Source organism: Zophobas morio, unplaced genomic scaffold, assembly GCF_036711695.1.
Source record: "Zophobas morio isolate AGI-343-1 ecotype UQ-CSIRO unplaced genomic scaffold, CSIRO_AGI_Zmor_V1 ptg000085l, whole genome shotgun sequence".
In the NCBI taxonomy this organism is placed as follows: domain Eukaryota; kingdom Metazoa; phylum Arthropoda; class Insecta; order Coleoptera; family Tenebrionidae; genus Zophobas; species Zophobas morio.
The window spans coordinates 211,536-224,416 of NW_026972190.1; the positions used below are offsets into that span (position 1 = coordinate 211,536).

General features: G+C 19.5%; 1 protein-coding gene across 1 annotated transcript; it reads left to right on the forward strand.

Moving 5' to 3' along the window:
* Positions 1-11,632: 11,632 nt before the first annotated feature.
* LOC135144202 (DNA replication complex GINS protein PSF1-like) lies at positions 11,633-12,573 on the forward strand. Its single transcript, XM_064076175.1, has 7 exons — positions 11,633-11,723; positions 11,790-11,870; positions 11,920-12,002; positions 12,055-12,124; positions 12,179-12,271; positions 12,328-12,397; positions 12,467-12,573. Exons 1-7 carry the CDS (start codon positions 11,655-11,657, stop codon positions 12,571-12,573), a joined length of 573 nt encoding a protein of 190 aa, XP_063932245.1. The 5' UTR covers positions 11,633-11,654.
* The last annotated feature ends 308 nt before the right edge of the window (positions 12,574-12,881 follow it).

Here is a 12,881-nt window from a genome sequence, read left to right on the forward strand (position 1 = left end):
AAAATGTTTCATTAATTTGAACATTATTATAAATAATTTAGAAGTTATTAAAAAATAATAAAAATCTATAGTTATTAATAAAAATATTAAATATAATTAAAAATAAATAGAAAGTTTATTAACATTGTATTCAAAAACATCATTATAAACTTTTCTATATTTTTAATAAATGTTACAAAAATATTTCATTTATTTTTACATAAATAAAAAATAATAAAATAATAAAATAACAAATAATATATTTTATTAGAAAATTATAAATTACGGATAAAAATTTATATAATTTGAAAATATTTTCTTTATAATTCCTTTAAAGCAAAAAAAAAAAGTTTAAGATATTTTTTATTTATTAAAATTTTAATAATATTTTTATTTTTAAAAAGTTATTTAAAAAATTTAATAGTAAATTAATATATCCCAAAAAAAATAATAATAATTTAAAAAAACTATAAATATATAACAGAATTATAAAAAATAAAAAAAGTAGTAATGATTAAAATAATTTTTATTAAAAAAAGATACTATTAATCTAAAATTTATATAAAAATTATTTACTAACTATAAAATATTATTAAAATATTCTAAGACATAATGAAGTTTATTATAATAATTAATTATAAATTTTTATAAATAGCTTAATAGTACAAGACCCAAACAATAATCATAGTAAATAACACCAAAATTTATTTTTATATTAATATAATAAAAAATATATATAAAATAACAGTAAAAACTAATAAAAAAATTTATACAACCGCTTTAAAATAATATAATATTTCATTAAGAAATGCTTTGAATATATTATATTATTATAAAAAAAATGAAAACTAATAAAAATTTTATATAGAAAATAATATATTATATATTTTTATAGGTATAAATTATATATATAGATGAAATAATAATAAAATACTATATAATACATGCTATCAAATTACAAAAAAGTAAAAATAAAAATTTATGTAGAAAAAAGTATATTATAAATACTTTAATAAATTTAAATTACTCAAAATATAATGAAATATTGTATAATAAATGCTATAAAATCCTAAAAATAATAAAAACTAATAAAAAAAATTTACACAACCGCTTTAAAATATTAAATATTAAAAAAAAATGCTTTAATATTAATATAAAATAATTATAATATATAAATAATCGAACATACATAAATATAAAAAATAAAACTTTTATATATTTTATATAGAAAAAAACATATTATATATACTTTTATAAAATTTTAAAATATAAATAGAAATAATACTATAATATTATATAATAAAAATATTATACTAATAATACTATAAAATACTAAAAAATATTAGGAGAAAAAAAGCTAATATAAACTTTTCAAGACAAAAAACTGCTTTAAATATAAATATAATAAATTAGTATTTAAACTTATAAAAATTATTATTTTTCTATAATAAATATATAAAAAATTATATGAAAAAATGCTATAAAAAATTATATTACATAAACTATTGATTTGTATACTCTTTAAATATTTCAAAAAAAAGTTATTATAAAATAACTTATATATATATAATAATAACATATTATTTTAAAAAAATATCACATACTAAATATTTAATAGTAAACTATTTTTTATAAGAATATTACATAAATAAAATTTTTTAAAATTATAATAATAAAATAATATTATAAGAAAATATAAAAGAAAAACTTTTATAATGTATTAAATATTTTTTTTTAAAATATTACTACAGAACTTTTAGTAAATATGTAATGTTAAAAATACTTTTAAAAAATTTATTAAATAATGTTTAGGAAAAAAAGTTTATAAGTTTTTATAAAAATATAATAATAATAATATATAAAGAAAAACATTAATAACAAATTATAATATATTAAAGAAAATATTATTTAAAAAAATTACTATATAAAACTTAATAAATATACAATTAAAAATATTTTTTTATTGTATAATAGAATTTTTCTAAAAAAAATATTTTATAAGAGCATGAAAACCTCGTGCGGATACCACGTGATACTTGCAAGTACCTTCGAAAAGGACGAAAATAGCAGTGTTTCTGAAGTGGAGAGAAAGTTACTTTCAGCTAGATATAAAAAAAATTATAGTAAAAATAATCTTAAAAAGTTAATAAGTAAAAAAATTTTTAATTAATAAATTTTATTATAAAGTAAAAATAAAATAATCAAAAAGTATATGAAACAAAAAAATTAAAAAAGTTTATAATTTAATAATAAGAATAAAATTTTAATTAATAAATATTATTATAAATATATAAAATATAATAAAATAAACATAAAGTATATATAATACAAAAATTAATATTTTATAGATTTTATATGTAATAAATATTTATATAAAGATATATACGAAAAAGTTAATAAAATTCTAATTATAAAATATAATTATAAATATATAATATAATAATTAAAAATTTTTAAAATTAAGAAATTAAATAAAAAAATTATATTAATTTTTTAAAATAATAAATAAAATAAAAAAAAAAGTAAAAGTTAATAAGTATAAAACTTTTTCAAAACAAAAATTTAATTATAAATACATTACATAATAAAATAAATATAAAAAGTTAAATTTCTTTTTATAAATAAATAAAATAAAAAATAAACGTCAAAGTTAAAAGAAAAATAATTCTAGTTATAAAATATTAGTATAAATTTATGATGTAACAATTAAATAAACATAAAAAGTAAACAAAACAATAAAAATTTATATAAAAAGTTCTTGTTTTACTTTTTCTGGAATAGTATACATAAATTATTTAAAAAATAAAAAGTTAATATAAAATGTTCATGACAACAAAATATAAAAATTTAAAAAATTATATGAAAAGTATATAAAAAAGTAAACAAAAATTGATAAAAATAAAAATTAGATAAATATAAATTTATAATAAAAGTAAATATTAAAGTTTGATATATAAAAGTTCTTTTTTTTATTATAATTATATAAATATAAAAATAATATATATAAAGTTTATATAAATTATTTTTTTATAATAATAAATTAAAAAAAATTATATATAATGAATAGTTATACAAAGGTAATAAATATAAAAAAATGTTAAAATAAATGTTTATAAGAAGAGTTAATAATATCTACTAACAAAACAGACAAAAATTTATTATATTTATTAAAAAAATAAATATTTAAAAAAAGGTTTAACAAAAAAAAAATGAAACTTAAAAAAATATATAAATACATATATAAAAAGTTTACTAAAATATAATAAAATCCACAATATTATTTAAAAAAAAAACTTTATAATAATAAAAATAATAGTAAGAAAAGTTTTCACTTTGATAAAATAAACGCAGTTATAGTAAAAACTTTATAATAATATATAAAAAGTGGAAAAATTAAATATATATAATTAAAAAGATAAAGGACTAAAATTTTATATTGGTATACAACAATAATAAAAAGTAAAAAAAATTCTTAAACAAATAATAAATAATTATATATAGATATATAAATAAAAAATAATGGTATATAAAAATAGTAAAAAAAACTTTATAATAAAAAATATGATAATAATATTAAATAAAAAAAAGGATTTTAATATTTTATTAAATAAATAAATCAAATATGTATTAATGTTTAAAGAAAAAAATTTATAAAAAGTATATAAAATAATATGAATATATAAAGTTTATAAGTTACTAATATGTAAAATTCTCTAGAAAAAGTGCGATAACAATTTATAATATTTATTAGCTCTTTTTTTAATTTATAGTAAATTTGCGTATAAATTTGTAAATAAAAAGTTAAACTTTTTTATTTCTGAATCATATTTTTTATTGACTTATATATACAAAAATACTATTTTTTTCTTTATTATAAACTTTTTGCTAGTATTTTTTTATATAAAAAATACCATCGTATTATCAGTGACAAGTAAAATTCTAAAATAAATAAAAAAAATAACCAATAAAACAATAACTTCTAATAAAAATAAAAATATTAATATAAAATGTTTATAAAAAAGTTACATATTAAAAAAATTAAAAAAGTTAATTCACAGTTCTATAAAAAATATATATTTTAGAGTAATTAAAAAAAAAACATTTTTCATGAAATTTATTATTAAATAAAAAATTTTTAGAAAATAATAACGACAAACTTTGCTGAAGTCTCCACTTTTTAAGCTTTTCATAAACGGGAAACTGAATTCCAACATGCCCGACTCCCAATAAAGAGGCGGTCAAGCCTGTATTAATTATTTATTATTATTAATTATTATTGTTGTTTGTTATTATTATTATCATTATTATTATTAATATTAGTATTATAAAAACTCATTTAACATTAAGTAGTTCTAATTTTTTTATTAACATAATTATTAAAAAGGTAACTATATTTATATTTTGACTCCATCGTTTATATTTATTATAGTAGTAATATTATTTACAAATTATATTTTTTTTTATTATATATAAATTTGTTATTTTTCTATATATTTTATATTATTATAACTCATTGAGCAGTTATTATTTAAAAATTTTATTTTATACTTTTTAAAAAAATTATTAGTAACGTTTATAAATATTAACATTCGCTTTTATTAAATTATTATTTATTATTTTTCTAATATAATAAAACCATAATTATTAAGTATTTATATTTTTTTTGTTCTAAATACTAATTATTATTTTTCTATATATTTATATATTATTATCACTCTTTAAAAACTTAATATTTGCTTTAATTTTTCTTATTTATGATTTTCTAATGTAAAAAAATATTATTTTATTTATTTATATATATTAAAACTTATTTATAATTTATCCATTAATATTATTAATTATATTATTTATTATAAGTATTAAACTTTATTATGAACATAATTAGAACTAGAAGCATTAACTTTAATTTATTAATTATTAACTATTTTTCTATTACTATAATAATTCATTTATTCAATATATATAATTATTATTCATTTATATTTTAGATACATCATATGTTATTGCGAATTCATTATAATAAAAATTCACATTGTAATTATATGATTTTGTTAATATATTTATAATCTTTGAATTTGCTTTCATTGTTTATTATTTTCTAAATACTAATAAATTATAATAAATATTAGTGAAATTTTTTTTTAATATATTTTACATATAAATAAATTATTTTCTATATACATAATATTATTGTCTCAATAAACATTTAATAAATATTTATTATTAGCATTTTGCCTTTATCCATTCATTATTTATTACTTTTTTTTTATTAAAAGAATAAATTTTTATTATTATTTGTCTAGTAATTTTCATAATTTTTTTATTTTACATAAACTATTATTATTTGTAATATTATATTATTATTATTTATAAAAAATTTAGTATTTGATTAGCATCTACTTTATTTACTTATTATTTATTTTATATATAATACGAATAAATTATTAATATTAAATGTTTTAGATTATTTCAGTTTATATGAATTTATTATCCATTATATATTTATATATTTTCATGTCTCTTTAAAAATTTTAAATAAAAATAATATTTATTATTAACATTGCTTTTATGAATTGATTATTTATTTATTCCTAATACTATAATTATATTTTATTATTTGTTGTTGTGAAAATATTATATTATATAATATAAATAAGTTTAGTTATTTTTTATATAACTAATATTTCTTTTTAATAATAAGAAATTATATACTCAATATTATATAATACTTTTAGTTTCACACAAAAAATTCCGCGATATTAATGGTTATTATAATTAAAGATCATACAGTTTTTAAAAATATTCTAGTTAAAAATAAAAACCTTTGTAAAGTCCTTTAACGCCTTCCGTTTGAAGTATGGAATAAAAAGCATTGAAGGTCCCAGAATAGTAAAAAGATGTCGTTCCTTAATGAGTTCATAAAAATTAGTGGTAGTAATAATTATTATAAATAAAAATTTCGCGTTTACAACAATAAAATGATAAAAAAATTATATAAAAAGAAAATTTTTTCTTGAAAGGGGCTTTTTTATGAATAAAATGTAGTGAATTTAATTTTATAAATGATTTCTTAGGTTCAAAAAATGTATGCATAAAAAATAATGACAGAAACTCAGCATTAAAATTAATGAGAAATTTTATAAGTATATACTTTATAATTTTTTCCATGCGTTAAAAATGTTTATAATTAAACTAAAATTGATTGGTTAAAAACTCTAAAAAATTTTATTATTAGAATTTAATTAAAAAGTTCTATTCATAGAAAAATGATAATAAATTAAAGAAAAAACTCTACTTAAAATAGTGACTTTCTAAAAAAAATTTATGTATATTTTAAAAAATTTCCTATTTGTTAAAATTCTTTATAAGAATGCGTAAACTTTATTATGAAAAATTTTTATAAAAATAATGAATTTTAAAAAATAATCCTAGACGTTAATAGTTAGCATAAACTTAATGAAGAAAAAATACGGGTAAAAAGTAGTGAAATTGAGTATGCATAAATTTTTAATAAAAAAAAAATTTTTTTGTATACTATAAAAAATTGAAAAAATATTAATATACTTTAAATTAAATGGAAAAAAAACTTAGAAAATAGTCATTTTTCTTATGCGTAAAATAGTCATTTTTCTTATGCGTAAAATGTAGTGAATAATTTCTTAATATTATAAAAATATTAACAATAAATATGCGTAGACTCAAATAAAAAGAAAACTCATAAAAAGAAGTAACTTCCATTATGCATAATATTAATAAAAAGATTCGCGCAAAGTTAGATAGTAAAATTTCAAAAAAAATTGAAAAATACTTTTGCATAAAGAAATATATAAAATCGCTTCAAAATATTTAAAAAATTATATAAACTATAATAATTAAATGAATATTTCCTTGATAAAAAGTAGTGGTGACTTTAAATATTCTTATAAGAAAAAAATACTTTATAATAGAAAATATTAAACAGAAATTTTTTTTAATAAAAAATTGGAAATATAATTACAGCAATTAAGCATATATTTTAATGAAAATTTAAAGATAAAAATTTAATCTTGAATTTTTAAATAAAATATTTTATAAATAAAAAAATCTCAACAACTAAAAATTCCAAATTTTTTTCCAAGACAAAAAAAAAAAATTAAAAATTTCAGAAAAAATAATTTACTCTAAAACCTTTTAATTGTGTTATTAAGCGAGTTCTGATAATCCAAAAGGGAGCAGTGACCAAACAACTAGCTGTTCCTGTAATCATTTAAAAATTAATAACTTGTAACAATGCTGAATAGCTATAGATAAATAACTAAAAAAAATATTTTATATAATATAAATGTATATATTATGTAAAATAGAACACCTCCTCCAAGAGCAGAAAGTAAATGAATAGTTGAGTCTCTTGACGAAAATTCGGCTTAATTAATTAAAAACGTTGTAAAGTTAACAATAGAAAAATATTTATTTTTTTTTTTTTACCAAAATTAAGATCTAAATGAAATTTTAATTGCTCATAAACGGTAAAATAAGTCGCCCAGTTGGGCAGAAGCGCTACAAGATTAGGTGGGAGTCCCACAAAATAACCACGAAAGCCTTCAGACTTATAAATTTGAGAAACTGCATCTGTGCTTTATTAATTCATCATACAAGATTTATAAAGTTAATAAATAATAAGAACAAGCACCTCTTAACCCGAAATAAAAGTAGGCGCTTTTAGAACTTTGCGCCTATCCAATTCCAAAAAAATTAGAAATAAGCTAAATAAATATTAAATGACAATAATAAATAGAAAAAATGAAAAAGAGAGACCGTTACTTTATACTAAAAATTAACAAATATCTTTATGAAGTATAAAAATTAAGATACAAAAGCTATAACTTAATATTCACGTTATACTTATGTTTCTACTATATAACAACCTTTGTAATTATTTGCAAAAGCAGATTATAAATTAATAATTTTTTAAACCTGCATTCTTATTTTAACAACATCTAAAGGCGACGTTACTAAAGCAGCAACTAAGCCAGCGCCAGCTCCAGATAATATATGTGGGAGTGTTAGTGTATTAGGACTTTCGTTTTTCATAAACTAAACTCAATATAAACTATATTAACTTGTTTAAGTTTATAATAACTAAAAACTTTAGAAATTACTTGTTTATTTAACTACAGCTAGAAGTGGAGTTCAATATAAAGATTTTTTAACTACGCCCTCCTGAGCAATTCGTAATATACCCTATTTTAACCAAACTTTAGCCTTTTATAAGCTTTAGGCTTCCATGCAAGGAGCCGTGGTTACAAATAATGTATACATTCATTAGCGATATACAAAACCTGTATTATTTAGTTATCAACTATAATAAAAGTTTAACTAAAGTCGTGTCACTATATTTTTTCTAAACAGTTTTCGGCTTTTGTACACATAACTTAGAAAAAAAAAAAAATTTCTAATTGATACCTGCCATTTTTTACCGTTCATATTCCAGATAGGAGTGAGAGTATAACAATATATTTGGAACTTTATTTTGTTTTTCAAACTCAATAATTTCTCTAAACTTTTTCGGTTTATTTTTATAAGCAGTGCATTTTTCACTAAGTAATTTTTGCTATTATCCTTTTTTCTTTGTCAATTAAAATTTATTTTTCTATCCATTTTTTGATTAGTGAAAGAAACTAATAAATATGGACAAGCTCATAAGTGATGACCACATGAGTAATGATTTCATTTAAAGATAATTCAAAGAAGATTCTTAGAAACTTATAGGATTCTGTCTTTATAAGCATGCTTATGTTATTTATTTAGTTTTCATGCGAATTCTTGTTAATACGATATATATTCTCTTGTAAGATGGGCAGCAGGCGCCTAAAAATAGAAATTCTTTAGGTAGATTTTAAACTACCAAACCACTCGAATAAAGTAGGATGACCTAGTGTTAATACTAAATACTTATATTAATATTCTATTATACTAATTTTGAGCAGTAGTGGTGTAAATTTTTTTAAGTATAATATTCGCATGAGTAACGTTACTTCGGCCTATAAAGTTCTAATTAAATAATTATTTGTGATGGATTGACATACTCTTTCGTGACACAAAAGCACCCACATTCGAGATTATTCTAAATATTGACTATTTAGTACTGTAGTTTCTCACAGAACCAGCGAGTTCATTAAGCCATGGGAAAATGGGAGTACATGAGTTGTGCTAGCGCTTATAATAACACTTAGCACTATTGTTAGTTTAGTATCACCATAATCCTAAACATCGCAATTATATATATACAAAAAAAAAATTCATGAAAAACTTATTTCAGCAGAATTAAACGAAAATGACTCACTTCACTTTTAAAAATTATTCAATATAAATCCTCCCAACAAATTTTAACTACACTTTTGGCCCATAAAAACTACTTAAGAATTTAAAAAAGACAAGCCTTCAATTAAAAGAGCCATCACTTAATCATACTAACTGTCTCCAATAACCTTTGGCAAATATATTCATCACTGAGTTATATAAAAATATAATTTATTATAAACTGCGAAAAAATTTTTATTTGAAACAGCTGATTCCCTGTATTTAGAAACAAAATATAAGTTTAATAAGGAAAATATTCAGGCTAAATATTCCTTTTAACGAAATATATAAACTAAAAATGAAACAATTAAAACCTTTAATAATTTATTAAATAATCTTAGGAATTTCAACTTCATACTGTTCAGATTCTCCCGAACTGCAGGATAGAAAAAAACATTTTTTAAAGTGCGCCTTCTATGATAGACTTTAAATTTAAGTTAAAGGCCAACTTCAGTTAGACTTCTGAAAAAGTTATGCCGTCAGAGGAGCGTTTTACCCTAATATTTGAGGAAAAAGTACACTATTACTTAATTCGAATAACAATTTAGAACCAACTAAAGATTAATAGTAATCTAGACTTCTATTTCCTGTTCAATGACTATTAGATTAGATATTTAAACTACCTAAAAGCCTTGCAAATCAGTTTTCTTTCAAAAGATTAAATTAAATGGCCAACTACAATGTCACTGTGAAATCTAATTCTGTAGGACAATGTTCACAATTAGCACAAAAAATACTTATAGAATTATCCAAACATTCTAACATTTGTTAACTCGTGCGGTAGCTTATGTCCCGCAGGATTATGCTATAATCAATAAAGCATTAACTTTTTACGATTAATAAAAAAAATAGAATAATTAACCATAGTGACAATAAACATTAACCCTCGTTAACTTAGAGTTTAATTAAATATAAATTCATAAAATGATATATAATTAATAAAATGAAATATAAATTAATAAAATCAATTTATAAATTCTTGACAAAAATAAAATCACTAACTAAAATCAATTAACAAATCAAAGAAATAAAATTATGTAAGCTCATAATTCTACGTAGGATTTATACTTTAGGTTACTAATCTCGCGCGAGCAGTGGTTGGTGACTTATCGAATAGTACTTGTTACTATATAAATAAAATAAAATAAAATAAATAACATTTTTTAAAATCATATTAGTAATAAACCTGATTATTAATAATTAGTTATTTTTATTGATATAGTAACAATAGTTTTCATTAAAATGCTTTATCGTAACTTTTATTAAGCGTTTTTTTATGGAAAAAAAGTTCTACTAAAACCCGCTAAGGGAACGCTGTATTAGAAGTTATAGCCTCTTATTATTGGGCTTCATGCTTATAACTTTAGGTATTTGTTTATACTAAATTTTGCAGTTTAGAGATAACGCTACACATTCCTTACTAATTGTATCTTAAGAATAATATAAGCTGGAATTATATAAATTCTCACTTTCTCCGGTGTATCCGTGTAGACTCACAAAGAAAATTTCTTGTAGAAGTTTTACTATAGCAAGCAAAACTGTATTATTACGTTCTAGAAACAGTAAAATTTAAGGATAGCTACATAATTTTTTTTACCACTTGTAACAATTTTAGTAATTAATAAAGTAGAGAGGATAAAAGTTTTTTAACAGTAAAAGTTAAAAAATTTTATGATTGTCAATACAGTATTTGTTCTACTCCCGCTCCCTCTTATCTAACTATTTAGTCAAATAAAAATTTTACTTATAGAGATCACTAAGTCACCTTTTTCTTTTCTTCTTACTTTATTAAGATCTTCATATTGATGGGTGATAATAAAATTGAACGATGTAGTAGACCTTAAGCTTCCAAGAAATGAAAGTACTCTCCTTATTTTAAAGTCATTTAATATAAGTTTTACGCATTTTAATTTGGCGTATACAAGCTTGTGGGGAACTTTATGAACATAAGCAAATTTTATTCAAACAAGAACTCTATAAGAATTTGTAAAAGAGTAAATCAATTTTGCGATCAAAAAAAAAAACAAATTTTATGGCCCACTATAAAAAAAAATTGGGATGACTCGTAATCATTAACTTTATTTTGAAATCATAAAACAGAAAATCATTTAGGTGAGTAGCTTAGAGATCTTGTAAAAAAAAAATAAAGCAATAAATTTTAAGTAAGTTTATTGCTAATCGATTCCCCACCTACGGTATACACATACATAACCTCTTTTTTGTTAAAGTTAATATACCCCCCTCCTGCAAGGGCGTTTGCTTATGAAATAGATATAATTTCGTATACCGTTTTGTAAACTTTTTAAACTACTTTAAGAATCTCAACACTTTTATAAATGCTTTCCAGTTCAGCTTTTGAACTGGTAAAGGAGCTTAAGCGAACTCCGGGGCTACCTCCGTATGACGTATGCTACTTTAAATTTGCCTAATTTTATTACGAATTGGGTTTAGCTCTTATATTGTCTCGCTAGGAAGATAACATTCGGAAAACTATTGAAGAAATTAATAGCCTTGTAGAAGAAACAAGAAAATTAAGACAAGAGGACCCAGATGTTTAATTAATTTCATCTTCTTACCTTATAATTTGATTCTATCTTGTAGGGCTCTGAACAAAGTATTGGTGTGGCTATTGTCATGCACTTTGCTACTATCCAGAGAAGCAAACGCTGCGTATTAGCCTATCTGTAATGAAAACTTTTATATAACTATTTTGATTTACTATTGTATTGTCTATAGCATGGAAAGAATAAGAAGGATACAATCTCTAAGGTTTGAACATGGCAGCATTCTTGCAAAAAAGATTAAAGTCATTTATAATCTTTATATATATATACTTATTAAAAATTTTAATAAAAATTAGGATAATCTTAGCAGTAGCGAGCAATACTACTTTTCACAATATAACCAAACTTTAAATGCCTATATGGCTGACATAGATTTCGACTTAACAGTGGTACGTTGCATTTAAATTCTAACTTTCTACCTTATTATTAAGTTTTTCTTATGAAGGATCTACAGCCACCCACTGATCTCTATATCCACGTAAGAGCTCTCGTAAGCCACGGCGAAATTCAAACTGGTCCTAATTTTAATTATGAAATTCTTCGAAACTTGGGTTTCATTTTTATTATTACTTTATTTATTGTAGAACACGGACCAATCACTTTAATAAAAAATCATCAGTACTTTGTTCGGAGATCTGACGTGGAGCCGTTGATTCATCAAGGCTTGCTAGTTCACGTTACAGAAGAATAAAATTAAAATTAAAAAATGTTATAACCTTATTTGTAAACTATTTTACAGATATTTAAAGTGTTTAATCGATCGTTTTTTATTATGATCCGTTCTCCTAGGCCTGCTAGTTCACTTTATAAAAGAATAAAAATAAAATTTAAAAACATTTAATGGCTCCTAACAAACTTTATTACGGAAAGTAAAGCGCTTCATTTATAGTTCATCTTTATTCCAGTTGAGCGTTCTTCAAGGCTCCCTAGTTCACATTATAAAAAATTAATTAAAATTAAAATTAAATCTATAACTATTTTTAACTTTAATACGGATGG

Excerpts from the sequence above, each read along its gene's own strand:
- LOC135144202 (XM_064076175.1), top strand. The coding sequence starts at position 11,655 with ATGCTTTCCAGTTCAGCTTTTGAACTGGTAAAGGAGCTTAAGCGAACT. Across the intron at positions 12,125-12,178 it reads TTCTTGCAAAAAAGATTAAA|GATAATCTTAGCAGTAGCGA; the intron begins GTCATTTATAAT and ends AATAAAAATTAG. Across the intron at positions 12,272-12,327 it reads TAGATTTCGACTTAACAGTG|GATCTACAGCCACCCACTGA; the intron begins GTACGTTGCATT and ends TTTCTTATGAAG.